The 27,303-nt window shown below is 39.4% G+C and overlaps 1 protein-coding gene and 1 non-coding gene across 2 annotated transcripts in view; both read left to right on the forward strand.

Annotated features, from left to right (window-relative positions):
* antxr1d (ANTXR cell adhesion molecule 1d) overlaps positions 1-24,034 on the forward strand; it is a 52,247-nt gene extending 28,213 nt beyond the window's left edge. The window contains exons 11-18 of the mRNA XM_088351251.1: positions 846-915; positions 8,193-8,271; positions 8,449-8,544; positions 8,630-8,668; positions 10,126-10,224; positions 11,339-11,503; positions 11,579-11,659; positions 23,332-24,034. Of these exons, the coding sequence (XP_088207377.1) occupies positions 846-915; positions 8,193-8,271; positions 8,449-8,544; positions 8,630-8,668; positions 10,126-10,224; positions 11,339-11,503; positions 11,579-11,659; positions 23,332-23,613 (911 nt within the window). The 3' untranslated portion in view covers positions 23,614-24,034. The remainder of the gene's footprint in view (positions 1-845; positions 916-8,192; positions 8,272-8,448; positions 8,545-8,629; positions 8,669-10,125; positions 10,225-11,338; positions 11,504-11,578; positions 11,660-23,331) is intronic.
* Positions 24,035-27,060: 3,026 nt separating this feature from the next.
* trnae-cuc (transfer RNA glutamic acid (anticodon CUC)) lies at positions 27,061-27,132 on the forward strand. The gene has a single exon. It is a non-coding gene; the product is annotated as a tRNA-Glu (tRNA).
* Positions 27,133-27,303: the final 171 nt, after the last annotated feature.

A 27,303-nucleotide genomic window follows, 5' to 3' on the forward strand; every position in this document is an offset into this window, starting at 1 on the left:
ATAAACTTAAAGTTAAGGACATACTGTAGTTTAGTATAGGTCTATATAATAATGAACTGATCTTTTTTAAAAAAATATATAGTTTATTTCTGACTTGTTTTCTTGGACTATTTTTCTTAATTCCTTAGAAAATGAGTTAAAAATATAAAAGAAAAAACAGAAGTATAATGAGAAGATTATAGTAATATTATAGTGACATTATTTTAAAACAAAAATTAAGTATATTTTTAACTTTATTTTCTTCTATTATGTTTATGAATCCCTTAAAAATACAAGAAAATATATTTATTTTTACTATATTTCCAAAAAATCGTTACAATTTTATTAATATTATAGTGACATTTAAAAAATAACTAAAATATAGTATAGTATAATTTAACTTTATGTATTTGGATACTGTTTATTATGGCTTAAATGAGTTAAATTATGATAAAATAAAACAAAAATGAATAGATTATATTAAACAACCGTTTAAACCACGATTAAAAACACTACTAATAATAAAAAAGAAAGTTTAAAATCTTTTAAAAAAATATTTTTTCGAAAATGAAGATTTAGATATTAAAGTAAGAAAAAAATACTTAAAATGATCATTTTACCTGCCCCCAAAAATAAACGAATAACCCATGTACAAAAAATATAGACCTGAATACTTGGCTGTAAAAAAAATATTTTATCAGGTGTACATGATTTTAAAACATATTTAGTTTTTGTTTGTTTATTTCTTTTCACCCAAATGCTTTTAAAATGAATATTGTGCATCATTAGGGCCTCCAACTTTAGACTTGTTTACTGAAAAGCAAGCAAAAAATTAAAATTAAAATAAGATAGACTTTTTCCTGCAGACGAGAGACCAACCGGAATACAAGATACCTTCCTCCTCTGTCCAGCCCCTGTTATCGAAGAAGTCGGGAGGTGAGTCGTGCACCATTTCTTTTTTTTTTTTCTGGGCCGTTTTTTCTCCCACCCTAATATTAGCCGGTTGCATGCGTGATTCCAGCGTCCTTGAAAACCAAAGTCACCGAGCGCGTGCGATCAATCACAGTTTGTCACCGCTAACGAAGGCGGACACCAATCACAGGAGGCGAGCCTAGGAACGCCACTTAATGAGAACCCACCACCCCCCCTCCGTTTTTGTTTGTGTGTAAATACGAAATTTGTGTGCTATCCAAATCCGTGGCTGACACTTTACAAGAAAGTTTCCTTCAAGCGTTTGCAACCGTGCCCTCGGTGACCACGAGGGGAAATTTTTAGAGCCTCTATGGGCTGAGCTCCAAGTGGACCAAGGCCCGGCAGCTTTCCCGGGGCCCCGGGGCCTCGGAGTCTTGTGCATAATTATAAAGTACCGCCCTGCGGCTTCAGACACCTCCCAGTCATGGTCTGTCTTGGTGCTGTCACTCAGATTTCTGATGCGGTTTGAATGACCTGCAAAGTACAGGGGAACGTTCCTCACACAGATCCCGAAGACACTTTGGCATGTGCTAACTATTGAGTAGGTGATGAATCCACTTTGAAAGAAGTCTGCATGGATTGGCTTGTAGATTTGGCCTCTCAAATACTAGATAGACTTGAGCTGAGTTGCTAGGTTGCCGTGAACCGTTCCTTGATTCGGTGTATTACTATTTGAAAGCACACATTATCCAGTTTGAACAAGTTAAGACCACCAGGTCTCACATTTACACTACTGTGAGGTTGAGACATGCGTGGGTGGGTGGCTAAGACACTATAAGACTAGGCATTATTTTAGATAAGACAAACTTCTTCCACTTCGTGCTGAAAAAGGCTCCACCACTGTGTATTCAATCTTTCTGGCAATCCATAAATAATTAAACGAGAAGATGCAGTCTCCTGGATCTTTTTTCTAGTACAATGAACATTTAACATAAAAGAACGAGGCTGAGGTTTCGAAAAAAGTGGAACAAAATTTGAACAAAATAGTATACCGTAATCCCTACCTGTAACACGATTCACCTTTCACTGTCTCACTGCTTCACGGATTTTCATAATGCTTTGTTTTCTGTATTCTGAATAGTTAACAGTTCCTAAGAAATGTAAAAATGTAATAGATGTTTCCAAGCACAATCTACTGTACTTTAATTGACTAAACTAATGTTTGGGGGGGTACAGTGGAGTTCCTGGGTGGATGCGGAGGGGGAGGAAATTACAGCTTGAAAATAAAATTGATTTCAAAACTTTCCTGTGAGGATTGCGGTTCCGAACTGGTTTGACTTGAGGACCCGCCGTTACATCCTAATGACAAACAGCGACCCGAATCAAGAAAAAAAATCCACTTTTAAGATGTATTGAATGATAGGATTTTGCAGTGTGAAACCGAAATAGTAGTATATAATTATACACCTTTTTTTCTAAAAACAAAATGACCGACAAAACCAAAGCGACTTCAAGTACTGTATATAAACACGTATAAGCCTACATAACGTATAAGCGACCCTCTAAAACTGATTTAAAATAACCTCATATTAAAAGAAATTCGTACCCAACATTTTAAAGATTGTGTACCTAAACAATGAGATTTACTAGTGTAGATCATAGAGATCTATCTACTGATAAAAAAAAGATAACAATAACATATAAATAACATAATCCATGTACTGTACCTTCAAGCAATGCTTTAATGGCAGACATTCGTACAATATTTTCATATTTCCCAATCATTTCTTTCTCTAACTCGATCTTTGTTGTCACTGTTTTCTACTTTTTCTTCCTCTTATGGCCAACTTTCTTAGGATGCATTATTACGGGAAGAAAAAGGAAATAAAACCAACTAAATCACAATAAAATTAAATGTCGTCCCACTCAAACACTCCAATTGACTGAACAGGAAGAAGAGATTGAGCAGGGAATTATCGCCATCTACTGTGTAATTGACTCTCCGTTGTTTGCTTCTTCTTAGCATTATTTTGCGGGTAAAGGCCCACAACCAACTGAAAAAGACCCGCGACCCAATTTTGAGTCCCATCCCACCTGTTGAGAAACATTGCCAGAGAAGATTGTGGCTATAACTGTCTCTTTAAGATGATACATTTAATTATTTCACAATCTGCCAGTCAGTCAAAATGTGGTGCACCATGACCACGCAGTGCCTGAAGGAGTTCATTTATCCCCGTAGCAGAATCCCATTAGTGCACAGTCAGCACTTTTAAACAACCTTGCAAAGAGAAAGTCAGCTGCTGAAGGACCCCAATAGGAGGCCGACTGTATGCCTGAAAGCTTATGCTAAAACGCACCTAGCGCTCAAACAATGAGCTCATTTCCTCGACAGGAAACGGAAAAAGGGGCACCTCGCTTGAGAAGTTCTTTAGACTGCCAAACAGACCTTGTAGCCCACCCCTTGTCTCTTAGAATGAAGTCATTGATGGCGGCTTCACATAAATTTGTGTTGACTGAAATCCTTCCGGATGCCACCACACAGACACACACAAATACACAAAGACGATACTCATAGTGGGAAGATGATGATTGATAGAGATTGATAGCAGCATCTCCCCCGATTGTACGATGAGGGGATCTCAGATCGGCACCTGCATTGCTGAAGAATATGCAAGGGGAGATATACAGAGGAGGGGGTCTCACGAGACTCGGAAGGGAATGATAGGGGTGGGAAAAACTGAGATTTTTGGTATTGATCCAATCCAAGTAAATGCAGGGTAGTATCGATCGATACCGATCCGAGGCCGATACTTTTTGCTTGGAAATCTCATGATCTTGGAATAATTGACCCCCTCCCCCTTGCTTAGACATTATTTATTGTTTATTAAATAAAGGCCAACTGAGTTTGAAGAGCCTATAGTTTTAAAAATTCCAATGCGCCTATCTGCTTTTGACAGAGCTGTTAGGTACGAGATTCGCATTAGCAAGGAGGAAAGGGGGTCGGGGAATCTAATCAGGACTTTATGCTCGTCATTAAAGTTGTTTTGTTAGTGTAGCATGAAAATGGTAAAAGTAAGAAAAGGCCTGTTTCAAATACAGTTCAAACTTCAACCCAAACTCCCTGAAAGATGAAAAAAGAAGAGTTTATGACAGCACGTCTAAGAAATGCACATACTTGATAAGGGGCAGACATACCGAGGCTGCGATCATCAGTCAAAAGATGGCGGTAGAGAGTAAAAATGTTTCAAATTACGGACAGCACCTTTAACGGTCAGGTCAAGTCATATTTATCTGTATAGCCCTTAATCACAAGAAGTCTCAAAGGGATGCACAGACCACAGACTAAATGCCGAGTCAGATTTTTGGGGGCATTTTTCACATCTAGGGTAACTTACTTCACTTCCTGTAAAATATGGTGTTGATATTCAATGTCATTCTGGTCTTGAAGAGTAGAATGTCTTTCTAGGGAAAATGCTGAGTCAACAAAACCAAAAGTGCTGAGTCAGCTCTTTGGGGGCATTTTTTATGTCTGAGGTAACCTACCTGACTGCATGTGAAAGAGAGAAATGTCTCAATCAACCCTAACCTCACTAACATTTACTGCAGCTACAGCTATGATACAGATCAAAATAGCTCTATTACAACTGTTTCAGAACAAAAGTTGAAAGAGTTAAACCCCCCGAAAAACAGCAACGTATCAAAAATACAAATATGAGTCCACATAACAAATCTAACACCTTCCATTGGACAATATTTTGAAAATAAGGTCAAAGTCCAAATAGTGTAAACAATACAGTGTATAATACTGTAAAAGGTATTCATACAATATTCAAGAGAGTGTCATGATTACCGATGTGAATCACCCGTGCCTGCTCTTTTGGCGCCAACTGCCTCGGACTCTGATTGCCTCCCTGTCCCAATTTAAACCCACTCGTATCTGTCCCCTTTTGTCAGTCCGTCTGCGAACCTCAGTTAACACTAGGCAAGCCTTTTTTCGACCCTGACTCCCACCTGTTTTTTGCTCCCGTCTGTCCCCCGGCTTCGACCCGTTTTTGATCCTGACCATGTCTGCTCTCCCGTCCCAGCTTTCGACCTCTTTTTGATCCCGACCATGTCTTCTCTCCCGTCCCGGCTTACGACCCGTTTCTAACCCCGACCACGTTTTTACTCTCCTGTCCCGGCTATCGACCTGTTTTTCCATCCCTGACACCGCCATCGCTCGCTACGGAAGACCCACTCCCGTGTTCAGATCACAATCCGAGTACGAGAGCGACTTGCTCCCTGCGCCTAGCGAACGCCGGATCGTGGGCGCAGCCCTTCCTCTTTCCTTTAATAAAACTTGTGAGAAACGTAACACAATTGGGTCCTGTGTCCGTTCTGGTCCTGACAGAGAGTCAAAGCAAAAAAGCAGCAATGTAACAAAAATACAAATACTGTACAACAATATCAAAAAGACGACTATAATACCATATTTTCGGACTATAAGGCACACCTAAAAACCCCAAATTTCCAAGGGACAGCGTGCGTTAAAATCCAGTATGCCTTTATAGAGTCGGAAATACAGTAAAAAAAAAATTGGAAATGCTACTACATGCAGTAACCACTTATAAATAAATCGATTTATTTTAGTTGTGAAACCACATTCCCTAATATTAATGTTCAACAAAATATGTTTTAAATAGTCTATATATTCTAATATTTCACGGGGAGGTTTTTTTGAAGGTGCGTCTTATAATCAGGTGCGCCTTATAGTCTGGTAAATACCTTTCATTGCACAATATTTAAAAAATAAAATGATTAGTGTGATCAAAGTGTTATCACAATTGGATTTAACTTGACAATTATAATGTATGTATAATCTTAGGACACACTAACAACATTATTACAGTGAAAGTTAAAGTTAAGTCGAGAGGATAGTATCGATCCGATCCAAATACTCGCTCAGTATCAATTAATATCGATACTCGGGTCTATCCTTACATCCTTTAGTGATAGTGCTGAAGGGATTTGAGACAGAAAAGGTCTTCTTCATCCCATCCCCCCTAACATTCTCCATTCGTACCCCACCTTGCAGTGACCTCCCCCCTATCACCGCCTTCTCCTCAATAGCGCACCCAAAAGCTCAATGCCCCCCTTGTGTGTGTCCCCCAAACCATAAGCACAAGAAGCCTTTCTCCGCTATTTTCTACCCCCTAAACCAAGAACTACATCCGCAGCTGCCTCCTTCGCGACTTTGGCTGCTAGCGTCTTTTGTTTTGGTCAATGACAGCTAAACAAGTCAGGTCAAGATTGTTTATTTTGGTCCATGCTTCCTAGCATAAAGCTCTCCATTCAATTTCAAGGGAAATCAGATTTGTTTTTAAAGTGAATTTATCTATTGCACGTTTCACCGTGGCGTTCCAGAGTGTAGTGATTTTATCCCGATTTTGATACATGCGAAGCCGAAGTAACACTAACTACATGGTTCAATTCCAGTTTATATAGGTCACATTCTAAACTACAATTTACAGGGTGTAACACCAACAGTAGATCGCTAAGAAACCCTTTAAATGGAAGCTCATTAAACTATGTATGTTCACTTTTGAGATACTTTATTATGAAAACCCATTGATCAAACTGTGAATAAATGGAAACACCAGAAAACCATTCAGAGCAATTTAATTGGGTGAGCGATAGAGATTGGCGGATCTCTGCAAATAGCTCAAGGAACTCTCTCTCGTATAGGACAAAAATCTCATCTCTCATCTCATCAGCTGCACCGCTTGTCCTCAGTAGGGTCGCGGGGGTGCTGGAGCCCATCCCAGCAATCATCGGGCAGTGGGCAGGGGACACCCCATACAGGGACAGACAACACGCTCGCTCATTCACACCTAGGGACAATTTGGACCGGCCAATTTACCTGAAATGCATGTCTTTGGAATGTGGGAGGAAACTGCACTGCCCGGAGGAAACCCACGTAAGCACTGGGAAAACATACAAACTCCGCACAGTAAGTCCCGTAGCTGGATTTGAACCCAGACAGGAGGTTCCCAAGACCTTAGAACTGTGCCGCACACGCGCTAACCACTGCGCGGCCGTGCTGCCTATGTAGGACAAAAATGATTATCAAAATGAACCTCAAGTAACTGAGGGCGGTAGACAAATTTTAAGTGGTATATTTGTGTTGATATGGGACATGGAAATGGGGATATGGCTCTGGAATCATTATTATTTCCCATATTTGATCAAATCATTAAAAGACACACAGGGAAAAAAAATTTGCTCACGAATATGGTTACGTCTAGAGCGGGGGTTTGGCGGTTTTGTTGACTTTTGTCATAAAATATATGGTGTGGCTCTCTCTAAAAAAGGTGTTTTGATATTTTTGCTTTTATGACTCTTTGGGTCAAAAAGGTCCCTAACCCCTGTAGCATGTTGTTCATAATAAAAGAAAAGTAGGTGAGACACAAAACCATTTTTGGTTCGAATTTCCCTTGCTGAGTCAGCAACACCAACAATGCCAAGTTGGGTATTTTGGTAGTTTTCACATCTGGGGTAACCTAGCTGACTGCCTTTGAAAAATGGTGGTCATATCTAAATTCATTCCCCTTTTGTAGTGTGGACAGACACAAAAATGGACAAACAGGGAAACAGACAAATTAATACATACAGTGGGACCTCGCTACTTCGCGGTTCCACGTTCGCGGGTTCAGAGCTTCGCGGGTCTAAAAAATAATAATAATAAAATAAAATAATTTTAAAAATATATATATATATTATTATTTTAATTTTTTCAAGCATTTTTGAAGGGGCGTCGCTACTTCGCGGTGATAACCGAGGGAATACTGTACTTACATACTTTTATCCCAAGAAAACCTTATCACCACCTTTACTTTGCTTGCAGGTGATGACAAAAATGTTTAAGGTCGGAATTTTTATATCTTTGCAGAATTTAAGAATGTTTGATATGTTTGAGTTTTTTCAGACTGATACTGATACTACTGAGTAGTAACCAATACAGATATACTGCAGATTCCAGGAGTACATACAGTAAGAGATAATGGATTGCTGGTCACCGATGATTTAATCTTGAAGGCAGTGAACTCTCACGACTGGAATTGCATAAAAAGGTGGAACAAACAGTGACTAACACACATTCGGCCGGTGTCCTTCTTGCAAGAAGAAAATAAGAGTCTCACTTCCATCCGAACTCAGACTTCTGTCTTTTTATTTCACATGTGGGCGGACTGAGCCAAAGTAATTGAGGTTTGGATCCCACTGTGAACTCCTTCAACCTTTTTTGTTGATTTTGTGTCTTTCAGGGTGATTTTCTTGCAGGTGAGCATGAACGAGGGCATCTCCTACATCACCAGCTCGGTTCACATCACGACTACTGAATGTGTGAGTACGACTTCTCTCGACTTCTAAACTCAAAAACTCCTCTTTTCCTTTCCAAACATCTTGTGGATTTTCCTCTTTCTGGCGTCTCCTCTGAGGGGGGCCGTGAGTACTTTATTCACCCCCACTTTTTCCTACGTTTTATTCCTCCACGTCTAATTTTGTGTGGCGTGTTTGCAGTTTGACGGCACCATCGTGCTGATTTCGCTGTTGGTGGTGTTTTTGCTGCTGGGCTTGATGCTCATGTGGTGGTTTTGGCCTCTCTGCTGCACTGTGGTAAGTTGTCAGTGTTTTCATTTTATGTGCATATAAATCCTCTGGGCCCATTACATTAATAGGATTTCTTTATTTCGTGATTTAGGTTATTAGAGAACCTCCCCCTCCACCTCCACCAGAACCGGTAAGTACGTACAAAATTGTCTTTCTATACCTAAAATGTGCAGAAAGGATTTAACTACTGTAATAATAAAACACAAATTTTAACTTTAAAGACAATATTTTCAAGCTGTAATAAAATATAATTTAAACCAGGAATGCCCTATGATTACAGATAACAGTAAAATATGAGCTTGCCATAAATCACTTAAAAGCAAATTAAAATATTCATCAGCCAGCACTAATTGTAGAAAGATTGTATTTAGGTTATTCATTAAAATATATTTAGATTTTGTGATTGATGTAGTAGCAATCTTGGTCGTGTCTCCTCTGGCTCAGGATATCTGCTGGCTATTGTGATTATGCAGGCTTCTTAACTTTACATTTAAACTGAAGGTGAATTCCTCGATTTTTCTATATACTGTAAATATATGCTGATAAATACACAAAATAAACTGTATTCAAAACAAAAATGCAATTATTACACAATCACTCAAGACCTTTTTAAGGCATAAGACTCATTTCACTTGCCTTACTTCAAAAAGCTCACATACAAAAAGTATTTTTTTAATTTAAATCGAAAAAAATTACAATTGATTGGTTCCACTAGCAGATAATTCTTCTCATATTAAATATTGTTTTTCTTATTATATATTCATTATCGATTTATTTTAATAACTAAAATTTAAGAATAAAATAATATTTAAATTTAAATTGGTTTACATTTAATTATAAAAAAAGAAGTAAAAAATACTTGAACAAAAATGTGCACTCAAAACAATACGAGATCATTTAGCTCATTTGTAGTATAACTCGTGTATACTAGAGTGCAGTGTAGTATAGCATAGTTAAGTATAGAATAATATAGGCAATTTTGCTTACTCTGAAGGAAAAGTGAGGTGAAACATAATGTAATAAAAAAAATAATACGATATTATGTCCGGTATTAATTTTTTTGAAAAGACCCGTTTAACTGTTTGGGTTAACAAAAATAAAAAAATCAGTAAATGATTGCTAGCGGTAGAAAAGAAAAATGGTATCAAGCCTAACAATTTTTCTTATTTTACTAGGAAACAAAATAAAAAAATCGTAAAACACAGTTTCATTAGTAAAAATTTTTACTGCAAACTGTTAAAGGAAAATCATTCTTAAACTGAGGTAAATTGTGCCCAAGAAAACAATGTGAAAATTTAGTACACTAAGAAAAAAAGTCAAAAAGGTACAGAAAGAAAACTAATACCGGTTCTTTAAATCAGTTAAACTGTCCTTTAGGAAACATATGTATCACAACATACTAAAATAAGACTAAAATTATGTATTTAATATAAATGTTAAAATCCCCAAAACAATACTCAAACTGATCTAAATTGTCCGCTTGTTTGTTGCGTTTGTCACGCACAACATCTCTGGCGCAATTTGGCATATTTGATTACATTTGAGACTGAATGTATGGAATAAATAAATATGGTTTTGCTCTCAAAGGAATCGGATGATGAAGATGGAATGCCGAAGAAGAGGTGGCCAACAGTGGATGCATCTTACTACGGAGGACGAGGAGTGGGAGGAATTAAACGCATGGAGGTAAGAAAACCCCACAAAAACACACGCGCCCTATTAATATATGTATAACCTGCTTACGTTTTCTTTTAACCTAATGTCAAGAACCAGAACAGGATCAGGACCCAAATGCGTGACGTTTCTCACACAAGCATTTTATTTTACGGGAAATGGGGAGTCATGCACGTTAGGCAGCGGTCTGGCGTGGAAAGACAGGAAGCCAGAGACCGACGAGATCGACACCAATTGCCCGAGCAGATATGGGACAGATGGGGTCGAAACCGGACAGGACGGGACAGACAGTATTGATATTGAAACAGGATATCGAGATGAAATCGGACAAACTAGACAGGAACGAAAACTGGAGAGAATAATAAACAGGACAAAAATAGACGGGAACAAAACTGGAAACCGATATTAAACAGGACAAAATAAACAGGAACAATACCTGACAGGAAATACCAACAGGAAACAGGAGTCAGAACCTACGTCTTGCGGGGCAGAGGTTCTTTGACGGGCTGACGAAGGAAGAATGAGAGCACTGAGCTTAAATAAACGGAAAGCCAATCGGTCAATAAGCCGCAGCTGGTGCCACACGGGCGTGGCCAATTGGGTGCCATGGCAACCGTGACACTTAAAAAATAAGTGAAAGTTTGGGTGTGTGCTATACACATGGTTTACTATATTAACATATCAGTGCTATGATTGATTAATCAAGATATATTAAGTCCACAATCGCAAACATTGGATGCCACGGGAATTGAACCCGGTGAACCTCTGTGATCGCGTCGAATCCTAACCACTAGATCACCAGTGTTCTAGGTGACATATGAAAAGGCATTAAAATAATCTCTCATTATCACAATATTTTAGTCGAATGTTGGATAATGGAGAAAAACCAAAATACAAAAGTGAAAAATCTTTTATGGTATTGGGTATTATGGTATTGCATACTTTAAGTTGTCAGAAAATGATTTTGATCATGGCCGCTCTTGGTTAACATGCTTGCCACTTACAATGCTTAGTTTGAGCTGAGAAAAAGTGAAGTAAAATATGATACCATAAATTAGGGGTCTGCGCTATACACGAATAAATACAGTATACGTTTTATCACTTATATTGGTTCGTTTCATGCAAGGTTCGCTGGGGGGAGAAGGGCTCCACCGAGGAAGGTGCCAAACTGGACAAACCCAAAAACGCAGTCGTCAAGATGCCCGAGCAGGAATTTGAACCTTACGAACCCAAGCCTCGCAAAACCTACCGCCGGCCCACCCAGCGGAGGAGGTGGTACACCCCCATTCAGGTTAGTCTTCTAATAATGCATCTACTCTATATCAGTAAGACAAATATTCTTATGACTGGTATGTGTGCTCCCCAGGGGAAGCTGGATGCTCTGTGGGCTCTCTTTAGAAGAGGCTACGATCAAGTGTCTTTGATGAGGCCTCAGCCTGGAGACGAGGTGAGAGCTGCATTGAATTTCTCTCCATTTAGCATGCCACACAAAATCAACTTTGTGACTGAAGTGAGAGGTTTCTTAGCTGGTATAGAATGAGACCTTGCTGCAAGAAATTGACCATTTTAATCTGATTGGTAACAACAACACGGCGGCGCAGTGGTTAGCGCGTGTGCAGCACAGTTCTGAGGTCATGAAATCGGAACTCCTGTATGGAGTTTGCATGTTCTTCCCATGCATGCGTGGGTTTCCTCCTGGCACCCCGGTTTCCTCCCACATTCCAAAATCATGCATGTCAGGTTAATTGGCCGGTCCAAATTGTCCCTAGGTGTGGTCGAGAGAGTGAGTCGTCTGTCTCTGTGCGCCCTGCGACTGGCTGGCAACCAATTCAGGGTTCCCCCTGCCCACTGCCCGAAATAAGCTGGGAAAGGTTCCAGCACCCCCACCACTCTACTGAGGATAACCTGTGCAGATAATGGATGGATGGAATATAGACAGACGCATAGGTAAATACGTTGATGCGAAGACAAATCGATACGTGGACAGATGGACAGACAGATAGACGGACAGATAGATAGATGGACAGACAGACAGACAGACAGACAGACAGACAGACAGACAGACAGACAGACAGACAGACAGACAGACAGACAGACAGACAGACAGACAGACAGACAGACAGACAGACAGACAGACAGATAGATAGATAGATAGATAGATAGATAGATAGATAGATAGATAGATAGATAGATAGATAGATAGATAGATAGATAGATAGATAGATAGATAGATAGATAGATAGATAGATAGATAGATAGATAGAGAATACCAGATGCATAGATGCATAGATAGGTAGAGGAATAGATACGTAGACATATGAGTAGATACCTACACGGATTTTAGATAAATAAATAGAATAGAATAGATTATACCTTTATTGTCATTGTTGCAACATGGGATATATTGTGACAACGAAATTGGACGTGGCACTCCAGTTCCACATTTTACAGTGAGGATAAGGAAAACAAAGAGATAAAGGAACAAAGAAGATGTTTGTACTGTCCTTGTTGTATAGGCTTTGTTTGTTTGTTTGTGAAGGGGGGTGTATGAGGGGGTGAGGGACAGACAGAGATGGGTGGATCCAACTAGATGTTTGATCTTACTGTACACACGGTCCAGGGTTTTTTCCCTAATTGCTTAGTCCACGTATAGGTAGATACGTATGATTCGTACGTAGGCAGATATCTATTGTAGATATTAAGATATGTAGATACTTACACAGACAGAGATATAGATAGGTACATACGCAGATGTAAAGATGGATGGATTCGCAGGTAGATACGTCGGCACATAGATACGTAGGTAAATGGGTGGATATGTAGATACGTAGAGAGGTAAATATGTTCCTATGTAGATGGTTAGATACATAGATATGTACAGTACATGAGTAGATATGTAGTTTTTTGGAGATAGTAGACAGACATCTATACGTTAGATATGAAGGATTGTAGATGGGTACATAGACAGAGATAGGGTAGATAGAGAGATGCAAAGATGGGTATGTGTATTGATGAATACATAAGCACATAAAAACTTACATAGATGGGTGGATATGTAGTTTTGTTGATTGGTAGATATCTAGATGAGTAGATATCTAGATACGATAGATATGAAGATATGTAGATACGTACACGGACAGAGATAGATGGGTTGATACATAGATGCAAAGATGGATAAATGCGTGAATCTATACATAGACACATACATAGGTAGATAGATCGTGAGATATTTAGATAGGTACATACCTAGATGGGTAGATATTTAGAGACGATAGATATAACTATATGTAGATAATGCACAGACAGAAAGATAGATGGGTAGATACATAGATGCGAAGAATGATAGTCAACAGATTTGTAAGCACATAGATACGTAGACACATAGATAGCTAGATCCGTAGACAGACAGACAGAACATATCTCGCTGACAATTTATGCTACATTAAAGCCTTTCCTGACAAGCTAAACAAATGAAAAAAAAACTACAAAAATTGAGCCAGAAATTGAATCTTTAAATATTTTCAAGAATTTTCAACACAAAAATTGTCCCTTGGCTCAAAAAGTTTAAAAAGGCTGCCCATGTGTTCAGACTTAGAAGACACATATTCACGTTATTTCCTTTTTTTTAACAGGAAGGGTTTAGATGGGTAAAAAAAAGGTTAAAAATAGGCTGATCAGTATGATCCTGTTTTTATTCAACTTTTCGGTATGACACAACCAGAGCAAAGCACACCCCGTTTTCTAACCTCGGACCCAAAACGGACGACCTACAACCCTTCCGACATGTTTTCATCATTGTACTGGTTGCCATGGCAAAACATCTGCACTTGTCAATGGTGCCATTGTCCCGTTTGGAAAATGTATCAATTTGTCCCCAGTGCAGCGCAGCATCTTTTTCTAACAGTATTCGTTTATATTCAATAAAAGAAGTCACCATCGACGCATTCATGCCCGTTTTGTAGCTTCCCTTCTTTTTACGAATGGCACAATTCATCTTTGTGAGTTTTTTTTTCCCTCAGTCACTTCTAAGAATTGCCCCAACAATGACCACAAATGCCTTCATGCCCCATTAACTGAGAAAAATGAAACTACTCTTCACATATATACAAAAGGAGGAGGAAGGGAACAGGGGGGCGTAGTTCTGCAGCAAGTGAGAACAGGATTCCGTTGAAAGGAATCGCGGACATAAAAGACGGCGATGACGTCTCGTCAAAGGGCCGCCGTCAGTCCGGCTTCGAGGAGTGACAGACTGTCAACGCGTGAAATTGAAGGTTCGGATTCAAGAAAGGATGAGGATTTGTGCAGAAAAATTAAACAATGGAGCATTGGTAACACAGTCGGCAAATAGTCAAACTTAAGCAGAAAGACAAAGACAATTAAATGCTAATTTGTGTTAAAAATATTGTTTGGTAAATACTTGAGAGAAAGAGAGAGAGAGAGAAAGACAGAGAGAGAGACAGAGAGAGAAAAGGGGAAATAGATAGAGGGAGAGAGAGAAAAATAGAGTGAGCAAGAGAAAGAGAAATAGAGAGTGAGAAATAGAGAGAAAAAGAGAAAGAGAGTGAGAGAAATATATATATATATAGAGAGAGAGGGAGAGAGAGAGAGAGAGAGAGAGAGAGAGAGAGAGAGAGAGAGAGAGAGAGAGAGAGAGAGAGAGAGAGAGAGAGAGAGAGAGAGAGAGAGAGAGAGAGAGAGAGAGAGAGAGAGAGAGAGAGAGAGAGAGAGAGAGAGAGAGAGAGTGAAAAATAGAGAGGGATAGAGAAAGAGAGAGAGAGAAATAGAGTGAAAAATAGAGAGGGATAGAGAAAGAGAGAGAGGGATATAGAGTGAAAAATAGAGAGGGATAGAGAAAGAGAGAGAGGGATATAGAAAACAAAATAGAGAAATAGAAAGACAGAGAGAGAGAAGGTAGAGAGAGAGACATAGAGATATATAGATAGAGAGCTAAAGAGGTGAAGAGATGAAGAGATAGAAATATAAAGATATACATAGAGATATAGAGATAGAGAGATAAAAACATAGAGTGATAGAGAGATAAAAACATAGATAGATAGAGGGATGAGAGAGATAAAGACATAGACAGACAGACAGACAGACAGACAGACAGACAGACAGACAGACAGACAGACAGACAGACAGACAGACAGACAGACAGACAGACAGACAGACAGACAGACAGACAGACAGACAGACAGACAGACAGACAGATAGATAGATAGATAGATAGATAGATAGATAGATAGATAGATAGATAGATAGATAGATAGATAGATAGATAGATAGATAGATAGACAGACAGACAGACAGACAGACAGACAGACAGACAGACAGACAGACAGACAGACAGACAGACAGACAGACAGACAGACAGACAGACAGACAGACAGACAGACAGACAGACAGACAGACAGACAGACAGATAGATAGATAGATAGATAGATAGATAGATAGATAGATAGATAGATAGATAGATAGATAGATAGATAGAGAAATAAAGACATAGATAGATCGATAGATAGAGAGATAGATCGATTGATCGATCGATAGATAGAGACATAGGGAGATAAAGAGATAGACAGACAGACAGATAGTCAGATTGATTGATGGAATTAGATGTGGAGATGTGGATAAATATGTACCGTATTTTCCACACTATACGGCACATGAAATAGTTTTTTGTCAAATGCCGAAACCTAACCACTACACCACTGAAGGTGCCATGTGAAATGTCATTTATCTCATTATCACACTTGCCTAAAGCATGGACTTACTCTATGAATGGTTGGATACAACTATAGCACTTTTCTATCCATCTATCTATCTACCTACCTACCTACCTACCTAAAACCACCCAGTCAAACAACCCGCCCAACCCACCTACCTACCTACTTACCTACCTACCTACCAATCTACCGAAGATATATCCCCCAGTGGGAGGTGGCTAGGGTCAAAAAAATACTTACAGTCACCAAACATTCATCCACTTCGCTCTTCCCAACCTGACACCTAACATTAAGCCCACCACGACAGCATACACTGGTTTACCCCCACCACGTCATATGCGTTGATATAAGTCATACCTAACCATCCTTCACAGTAACCTGTTAATAGAAAATCCCCTGCGATGCACTGAGAAGTCGAAAAAAGATGACATTCATATTGCATTGTCATTTTAATTTGACCAAATTTGTAAATGAGTCGAAAAAACTCTCCGCCCACGACGACAGACATATTTCTTGCAGCAAATATTTCAAGACGCTGTACTTGAACTCTGTGGGTTTTTTTTTAGCAAGCAACACGAGAATTAGCAAGCATTCATTCAGAGGAGAAGCGATCGGTTCGCTTTCTCCCAGTATTACTTATACCTCGCCTCATCTGCAAAGGGCCACTTTCCTGCCACATACCGTCTCTGCATTTTGTGACGTGTTTGTGCGCGTTTGTCACTCCGAGTTGCGTGTCAGCACCCTGGAGTGAGCGTCACACAAGCAGATGGGCAGTTTAAAGGCCGAGAGCCATATTGTGACACAAGAGATTCCCTTCTTTTGTCCCTACAGCTGATGGCACCGATGCTCCGTCACACAGGACGGCACAGACCAGAGGGGAACGCACCCCGCCCCCCCTCAAATGCCCCCAACCGAGCCCGTCCGTCACTTTTAAGCCTCACTTCGTCCTAATTTCATCCAACACATTTCATCACTCAGCCCGTGCAGCGTTTAGGGCTCGACTTTTCATGTCTGCCACACGTCCGAAGAATCCGTCCGTACGTCGTTTATCTCGTCCGGGAAACTGCTTGGCACGCCGATCCGTCCGAGTACATTGGTAGGAAAATAGTATGTGAAGCTTTTGGGATTTCTCACATTTTTCAATAAAATCATCCAAAGATGAGATTGGATCTTTGTCAAGATCACACAGATGACTTTTTTAACTACGTAAAACAAAACAAATGTTTATAAAAGTTCCATTAAAAAAAATGACAGAGGAGGGAGGAATAAGTAAATCAACTCTCTGCCTCGGTTAATTTCTCGCATTTCGGCATAAAATCCCTCCAAAAATGGGATATTATTTTTGTCTAAATCACACAGATGACAAAACAGTGTCTACTTCAACTAAAACCAGTCAAACATTTAAGGGAGGAATAACTAATTGAACCCTCTGCCTCAGGTAATTTCTCAAATTCTGGCATGAAATCAACCAAAAATGAGATTGGATCTTTTTGAAGATCACACAGATGACTGTTTTAACTAAAACAACATGAACATTTATGGGGTGTCCATTTAAAAAAATGACAGAATACTGAGGAATGAGTAAATGAACCCTCTGCTGTGGGTAATTTCTCACATTCTGGCATCAAATCAACCAAAAATTAGATTGGATCTTTGTCAAGATCACGCAGAAGACTGTTTTAACAAATACAACCCGTACATTTATGGGGTTTCCATAATAATGAAAAAAAAAGACAGAATAGGGAGGAATAAGTAAATGAATCCTCTGCCACGGGTAATTTCTCACATTCTGGTATAAAATCAACCAAATATGTGATTGGATCTTGGTGAAGATAACACAGATGACTGTTTTAACTAAAACAACGCAAACATTTATGGGGTTTCCAATTAAGAAATGACATAAGTGGGAGGAATGAGTAGATGAACCCTCTGCCTCGGGTAATTTCTCACATTCTGGCATAGAATCAACTAAAAATGAGATTGGATCTTTGTGAAGATCACACGGATGAGTGTTTTAACCAAAACAACCCGAAGATTTATGGGGTTTCCGAAAAAAAAGTGACGGAAAGGGAGGAATAAGTAAATGAACTCTCTGTCTCAGGTCATTTCTCATATTTTGGCATAAAATCAACCAAAGGTGAGATTGGATCTTTGTCAAGATCACACAGATGACTGTTTTAAATACGTAAAACAAACCAAATGTTTATGAAAGTTCCATTTTAAAAAATGACAGAAGAGGGAGAAATAAGTAAATCAACTCTCTGCCTCGGTTAATTTCTCGCATTTCGCATAAAATCCCTCCAAAAATTGGATATTATTTTTGTCTAAATCACACAGATGATAAAACAGTGTCTACTTCAACTAAAACCAGTCAAACATTTATGGGTTTCCATATTTTCATGGAAATACCAGGTAAGAAAAATGAAAGAAGAGGGAGGAATAAGTAAATGAACTTCCTCAGGTAATTTCTCAAATTCTGGCATAAAATCAGCCAAAAATGAGATTGTATCTATGTAAAAATCAGACAGATGACTGTTTTAACTAATACAACCCGTACATTTATGGGGTTTCCAATTAAGAAATGACATAAGTGGGAGGAATGAGTAAATGAACCCTCTCGCTCAGGTAATTTCTCACATTCTGGCATAGAATCAACTAAAAATGAGATTGGATCTTTGTGAAGATCACACAGATGAGTGTTTTAACTAAAACAACCCGAAGATTTATGGGGTTTCCGTAAAAAAAAGTGACAGAATGGGGAGGAATAAGTAAATGAACTCTCTGTCTCAGGTCATTTCTCATATTTTGGCATAAAATCTACCAAAGGTGAGATTGGATCTTTGTCAGGATCACACAGATGACTGTTTTAAATACGTAAAACAAACCAAATGTTTATGAAATTCCATTTTAAAAAATGACAGAAGAGGGAGAAATAAGTAAATCAACTCTCTGCCTCGGTTAATTTCTCGCATTTCGCATAAAATCAAATATTATTTTTGTCTAAATCACACAGATGGTAAAACAGTGTCTACTTCAACTAAAACCAGTCAAACATTTATGGGTTTCCATATTTTCACGGAAATACCAGGTAAGAAAAATGACAGAAGAGGGAGGAATAAGTAAATGAACCTCCTGCCTCAGGTAATTTCTCAAATTATGGCTTAAAATCAACCAAAAATGAGATTCGATCTTTGTCAAGATCACACAGATGACTTTTTTAACTAATACAACCCGTACATTTATGGGGTTTCCATAAAAATAAAAAGATGACAGAAGAGGGAGGAATAAGTTAATGACCCCTCTGCCTCAGGTGATTTCTCACATTCTGGCATAGAATTAACTAAAAATGAGATTGGATCTTTGTGAAGATCACACAGATGAGTGTTATAACTAAAACAACCCGAAGATTTATGGGGTTTCCGTTAAAAAAAGTGACAGAATAGGGAGGAATAAGTAAATGAACTCTCTGTCTCAGGTTTTTTCTCATATTTTGGCATAAAATCTACCAAAAATGAGATTGGAATTAAAAATAATATAAATATAAAAATATATTTTTTTTCAAATCTGTAGGAAGACAAAATAACATGTTAGACCCTGTTTTAAGCACTAAATTTGATATTTAGTTTTGAGTAATTTTGTGGTATTTTTGTAGTATTCTTGTTGCAGACACACAAAGTGATAAAGGGGACAACTGGCACAAACAAACACTTTTTAATAGCATTAGTATATTTATTATTATTATTATTACCATAGTATGGGTCATATGGGTTGCCAAGTTCTCAACCTAAAATCCCCCTTACTTGAAACAGAGGATTTCTCTTATAAGTTTCATGCTACGATAACAAATAAATGCAGGGACAGGCATGATGTCCCTCTACACCCCACACCTGTCCCTCCTACCTAATGCGTTCCACCCCGAACAGCTCTACTAAATGTAAGATAAAAGCAGATAGGCGCAGTGGGACAAAAGATTATAAGACTACCGTATTTTCCGCACTATAAGGCTCACCTAAAAGCCTTTATTTTTTTCAAAAGCTGACCATGCGCCTTTTAATACAGTGCGCCTTATTTATGGATCAATATTAAGTCGCGAAGTCTTGCAACTAATGCAGCAGCCGCCGACTAGATTTTCCCCCAACGCCAAGTAGTCCGCGGTGTATGCTGGGATTTATTTACCGGCGTTTCATTGGCTAACCAATGTGTCAATCATCACTTGAATCGATCACTATTGGCTAAAGTTATTCTGAGGTAAAGGGGGCGGATCCTTTTTATCATTTACAGGCTGGCATAGGCTAAAGCGGCAAAACAAAGCCTGCAATTGGCCGAAAAAGATGTGTCAATCAGTTAAATCGATCGCTATTGGCTAAAGTTATTTGGGGGTAAAGGGGGCGGATCCTTTTTATCATTTACAGGCTCGCATAGGCTTAAGCGGCAAAACAAAGCCTGCAATTGGCCGAAAAAGATGAATGTGAATAGCACGTTGGGTTGACGGCATAGAGAAAACAGTATTTTCCCATTCTGTACTGTATTTGTAAATATTTTACTCTCCTGGATGTACTACACTCACGGATATAAGAGGACCATGATTGCACATTATTATTGAACACAACGACTTTGGTGAGCTACTCTGGCTATATATTTTCCCAGTATCTTGTTTCAGACTGAACTCGATGTTTCTGTGACAAGCGGTGCAGATAATGGATGGAATGGAGTGTCTATTTTTAAATTAAACTCAATTCCAAGTGTTTATTGTCATATGCACCGTAAAGTTGCGAGCGAAAAAAGAAAATAGAAACTATGGAATGGTTGGCATTTCTTGAATCCCAAGACTTTAACCTTCCGAATGATATTTGGAACGATGCATTTGAGTGACATCGTACGGACACCGCATCCGCACGTGTTCTCGACACGTATTTGCTTCTTTGCAAGCTTTGGGAATGTTAAGGGGGTAATAAGTTGGACTGAACTATCTGACTGTTTTGTCGACGTTCCCATTGTAGCGCCTTATAATCCGGTGCGTCTTATGTATGTCAAATATAGGACCAAAAACTATTATTTCGGGGTGCGCCCTATAACCCGGTGCGCCTTATAGTGCGGAAAATACGGTACTCTGAATTCAGTTGGGGACTGTTAACATACTTGATAGAGAAAATACTCCACACCTCAAACAACGTACCTCACCTTTAAATTATTGTTTTTTTTCCCGACCTTCTTTTGTTTCGATGTCCTTTTTACAGCCTCCTCTCTAACCTTCCTGTTTCTTCTCATTCATGAGCCAGCGCTTCCATTCAGGCCATATGTTGCGGCGGCGGCGTTGGAAATTGCACACACCCTCGCATATATTCATGAGCTTGTGTTCTCATTGTGCACATATGCTCTCGCTGGTGTCGCACCGCTATACCTTCTCGGCAACCCGGTGACAAGACCCCCGGCGGTCAACCTCGGGCCTCCCCGGACCCCGAACGGGCTGACCCCAATCAATTACCGAGCCCCTCTTAGACATGACCCCGAACAATGCTGACCCTCGAGTCACAAAGCTAGCGCTGCTCCAGCCATCTCAATGGCCCCTATGTGACTTTAGGGCCTCTCTGTTTAATAAGGTGTTATAATCAGACCACCAAGGACACAGGGACCCCCTCTCCGTCCCCGCTTTTTTCCATCCCTCACAACAAGCGGTCATAAATGAAGACAATAAGAGAAGCGTCGCACTCGGAGCTGCCTTGTAAATCACCATGAGCGCCCTCTGTGAAGTATTTCTTTCTGCGCAAAGACATCAGAGGACATAAAGCACTTTCTGTTGGGTGTCAGGGCAAAGAGGGGGAATCGAGGAGGTGGGGGGGACCGCATAAGTGTGCAGCTCATTTTTGCAAGCTATTGTGGTGCAGGTGCAAAGGGGAGACAGGATGGTCTCTGTACCCACGGAACAGACTCGGCTCTGTCGACGGACACCGATCGTACCGTCTTTTTCGGTTGCGCCGGATCTTAGAACTGCCGTACAATAGGTGTGAACATGGGCGTAACCAGCCCCTTTTGGGGTGTGCAGCACCCCCAAAAAGGATTGCATGATCGCATTTTTAAAACTCTTTCAAAATGCTCGATAATTTTCACTATGTGAACCTTGCACAGTGTCCGAAGTAACGTCTGCCCGGACGCTTGGGACGTGCATCTTATACGTCCGGCATACAACTGACAAAACGTCTCTTTCGTTTTTTTTTATTTATTTATTTTCCAAATCAAGCGTTGGCTTTGTTCCGATTTCGACATCTTCGTTCGGTTTGGAAATTTCGGAATTTCGGTTCATTCGGCAATTTGCATATTCGGCAGCGAATCAGAAGCCTGCATCGAATAACTCTGTGCTTCCGGACTCTCCCGAATGTTATAAAGGTGTGCATTTGCATATCATTTTCCAAAGTAGACGCAGAGAGAACACAAGAAAAATGGATAAGTGGTTAGGAATCAAGCCAAAACCTCAGCCCCAGAAGAAAAATTCAAAAGAAGCTAACAAAATTGATGACGCTACAAAACGTAAACGTACATTAAAAGCATGGTGGAAAGAGGAGTTCACGTGGCTTTTAGCAGACGACGCAACGCAAACATTGCATGAATGAAGATGAGTAAATACAGGTACATACTGATGGCATATGGAAAACAGCAATGTCATATACATGCAATGAATGTTATAAGTAGATTTATAATAAACTTAATTCGAAAGTGTTGTTCTGTTATATATTCTGATTATCAATCCTAAATACTTTGCAACGGTGTTTTTTTGCGATTAGTCGTCTTATTGTGTTTCAAGTTGTGAAATATGGGGCAGGCAACTTTACTGATGGGCAGGCAACTTTTGAGAGTTGTCTGCCCTGGTGTCCTGTAACTTTTTGTCATGAGTTTCAGACATATATTTGAAAAATATTGTATTTCTTTTATTTTGAAGTGAAGAAAAATATTTGAAATGGTTTTTCATAATTTTCCTTCTACTTAAAAAAGACAAAAGTTGTATTTTCTTTTTCTAGAATTAGATTAAGAGGCTTTTTACAATTCTCATTTTTCCTTTATGCAGTATAATAAAAAAATATACTTAATATGTATTTTTTTCTTATTTTCTTTCTTTTTTAACTCATTTTTAGGCAATATCACACTTCAGAAATAATAATTAAGTGTGTTTTTAGGGAATATTCCAAACAAACGGAGAAACAAACCACAGCAATACAAATTTGTTGTCTTATTGATAGGGAATAGCAAGTACCAATTGGTATTGTAATCAGTGCCGTACTGATGAACTCAGAGGAGTTGGTTCTATACTGCCCCCTGGTGGTGATGCAATTCAACTGGTCAATCCCGATTGTTTCCTGAACTGCAAAAACATATTCTCATTTCTTTCGTGTCTTTCCAGGGACGCTGCATAAGCTTCCAGAGGGTCAAAGGAGCCGAAGCGGCCGCCTACGCCCGGCCAGCCTCCCCCCGCCCGGCCTCGCCCCTTCCCACCACTCCTCTTCCTCCCCTTCCTCCCTCCCCTACTGAGGAGCGTCCCCTTGTCTCCAACTCGGTGCCTCGCGCCAAGCCCCCGTCCAGAGGGCCCCGCACCACGCCCCCGTCACGCACCCTTCCTGCGGGGCCTCCCCCGTCCCGGGCTCCCCCGGGGCCCCCGCCATCCAGGCCCCCACCCAGGCTGTGATGATGATAACAAGTGGTCCCATTCCTGCAAGCCTGCGGCTTTGTTGCTGGACAGCAAAAATGTAGTGAGGTTAGAAGTTTTAGGATCCATGTTTTAGGATTCATATGAATGTTTGATTCTTTAGTGAACCTGATATGCATGTTTTCAAAATCCGGGCCAGGAGTCTCAAACTCACGGCCTTCTGGTCAATTGCAGCCCCCAGGATAGTCATTTGATGCCCCCGCCTTTATATGTAAGATGGACGGTGTGTTTTTCTCAGGGTAGGGTAGGGTTACTTTAACTGGATTACTTTCAATTACTTTTGGATTACTCCAATACCAAATATGCTAATAAAAGACAAAAGAAACTAAATATGAATAAAATGATGACTCACAACACGTGGTAAGCTTTCTCTCCTGGCTTTGATCTCTTTGATCTCCGGCAAAACTGACATAAAATGCGATAGAAACAAAATTTAAAAAAAAACAAACAGCTTGCCAACATCATTTTTGCCGTTCCATGTATTCCGTTACTCCCCAAGCCTGCACAAAATTTAGTCATTTTATTCATATTTAGTTTCTTTTGTCTTTTATTAGCATTTTTGGTATTGGAGTAATCCAAAAGTAATTGAAAGTAATCCAGTTAAAGTAACCCTACCCAACCCTGGTTTTTCACCTTTAGATGTCATTGTATTAAGTAGCGCAACTGTAAACAAATGCAAAAAGCAGACAGAACAAAAAAAACTAGAGACTCAACGGTACCATAAAGCACCATTTTTCTTCGCATTTTTTTAGGTTATTTTTTGCTGTTTTTTTGCACACTTATATGATAGTTCGTGTATTTTTGCCTATTATTACATTCAATATTGTTTTTCTAATGGGTATAGTTTATTTAACACTAGGAGGCGCTACATAGTAATACACACTGTCCTTTAAATTGCAGCCCATGAAGATTGTGGATTCATTTTTACTGAGTGGTTTTCATATTAATTCTTAATGTTTATATTTTTTTTTGTTGTGTAGGAAAATATGAAAAATTAAATATTGGAGAACAGAGGAATTTTCTTGATCAGCTTTGTTTAGGCTAGCTATGGCAAGTAAATTGAGTTTGAGACCCCAGATGCAGGAGATACCGAAAGTGAGAGGCAGATGTGCTAACCGCAAGATAATAAACAGTTCCATTGTGTATTTTGTCATAGGAGAAATGTTCCCTGCCCTTTCTGGAATGTGTAGAATGAGTAAGGTTTTAATACAGGAGGTTTTGAACAGAAAAAAAGGATGTTGAGATAAAATGTAAGCACAGAGTTGCTTTGAATCAGGGGTCACCAACTTTTTGAAGCTCACCGCTTCTTTTTTGTTACCCATTTGTGAAAAGGGATATCAGTTTGATACACATTTCTAAAATGAATGTGTGATTAATACGTTATTACTATGTTATTACGACATTGCAATTATTCAAAGTCGGGCTTTTATGGGCTCAGTATACCACTAAAACGCCACACCAGTAAGAAATCGAATTTCCTAGAAAATCACGAGTTTATAACCTGTGAGCTATTTTAGAATCCGTTCGTGAGCTACTCGGGTGCTCTTTGGGAGCTACTTAGTGCTCACAAACACCACGTTGGTGACCCTTGGTGTAAAATGATCTATGAGTATTAGTTTGGTTTAATAGATTTTTTTATAGAAGCAAGAATGTTGTAATGGATAGTAATTTGAAAGTTGGTTTGAATCAGGGGTCACCAACCTTTTTGAAGCTGAGAGCTACTTTGTTACTGACGTGTGCAAAGGGCTACCAGTTTCATATGGAGTCCTAAATTACTATGTTGTTATTATTAAAGGAAAGGTTAAGAGGCCCAGTCAACCACTAAAACATCATGCCAGTTAGAAAAAAAATTTACTAGAAAGTCACAATCACTCATCACTGCTGAGCCATTTTCACAACCGGTCTGCAGGCTACTCTCCAGGAGCTACTTTGTGCTCGCGAGCACCACGTTGGTGACCCCTGGTGTAGAATGTTTTATTACAGAAGATATTTTATAGGAACAAGAATGTTGTAATGGATAGTAAGTGAAAAGATGCTTTCAATGTAAACTACCCTCAGAGGTGCTTTTAATTTGGCGGGTTGTTTTTATTTGATTGTTTTTATCCATTTTTCCAAACGGCTCAAATTTGTTGTTGCAACTGCAGGGCAGTTTTTAAAGATTTTATTTATTTTATATACTCTGCTGAGATCAACACTAGGATAATTTTTTTTAAAGTTTATTCAAGCAAGAAAACCTTTTTAAGACTGTCTTTTTTTTTTACAAGCTATCGTGCCAAAGATTGCCTTTTGCTTATCCCTTGGTTAACCGACTGAAATGATCATTTCGCATTATTTCTGTATTAACAATTTCAATAAACTAATTTGGGTTTTTTCTATGAGTCACCTTTTTCTTCTAATAAAAGTGATCTATTCCTTTGATATATATCTATCTATTGCAGAAATCTGCTTGCAGGATGTTATCTGACATTTAGTGCTTCGGCACTTTTCCCAGAAATTAACAAATTGGATTTTAATGGCTGTCAGGACACTCATAATCCATTGGTGACATTTATGGAGTCGATGGAAAATCTAAGGAATCTTTTTTATGATTATTATTATTTTGAGGTGTGTTCAAAGTCACACATCAAGTTTAAAGCCCAGGTGAACATTAAATAGTGAGCGATCGTAGTGCAAAAATACTTTCAATAATAAAACACCTTAAATCAAGGCTCATAAACCAAATTCATTGGTTTAGAAATTTGTAATTGAGACACTTTATGAAGAAAATGACAATTTTGGCAGCCAACTTGCTACTACGGAGGCCCATAAGATGAATCAGTGGAGTTAGCTTTCGTCCCGGTGGCGCTTTTGGCACTCAACAGCCACTTTCCTCCCAAAGCAGAGCCAAGCAAGTGATTATTGCGAAATCCCATGATTGTTTCCTTTTTTCCTTCTCAAGCCACTCAGTTGCAGGCAATGGATCTCTTCAGGGTCTTGAAAAATTCTGGTTTGCTCTTGCGATCTTTTACTGACTTCTTTAGTAGCTTCTTACGCTAGCTTCCAGGGTTACTGTTTTATGCAAACTCTGACCAACTTCGGTCATTGACTCTTTTCAGACACTCAGAGTGTAGATAGCCTGTTCGGCTTTTGTCTTTGCTCGGGGGTTTGAGCTGAAAGTTTAGGGTGGTCGGATACTCCTTCCATTTCAATATTATTGCTTGCACAGTGCTCCTTGGGATGTTTTTTTTTTAAAGCTTGGGAAATCTTTTTGTATCCAAATCCAGCTTTAAACGTCTCCACTACAGTATCTCGGACCTGCCTGGTGTGTTCCTCGTTCTTCATGATGCTCTCTGAGCTTTAAACAGACCTCTGAGACCATCACAGTGCAGGTGCCCTTACAACAGAGACTTGATTACACACAGGTGGATTCCATTTATCATCATTAGGTCCCTGGTGGTCTAGTGGTTAGGATATGGCGCTCTCACCGCCGCGGCCCGGGTTCGATTCCCGGTCAGGGAACAGCTTTTACAGTCCTCGTTAGTATAGTGGTCAGTATCCCCGTCTGTCACGCTGGAGACCGGGGTTCAATTGCCCGACGGGGAGTTCTGCTTTGGGGCGGCAGTGGCTCAGGAGGTAAAGCGCTCGTCTTGGGATTAAGAGATCGCAGTTCGAATCCCGGCTCCTCCGTGT

The sequence above is a fragment of the Urocampus carinirostris genome, chromosome 13, assembly GCF_059441175.1.
Source record: "Urocampus carinirostris isolate Australia breed hairy pipefish chromosome 13, RoL_Ucar_1.0, whole genome shotgun sequence".
Lineage (NCBI taxonomy): Eukaryota > Metazoa > Chordata > Actinopteri > Syngnathiformes > Syngnathidae > Urocampus > Urocampus carinirostris.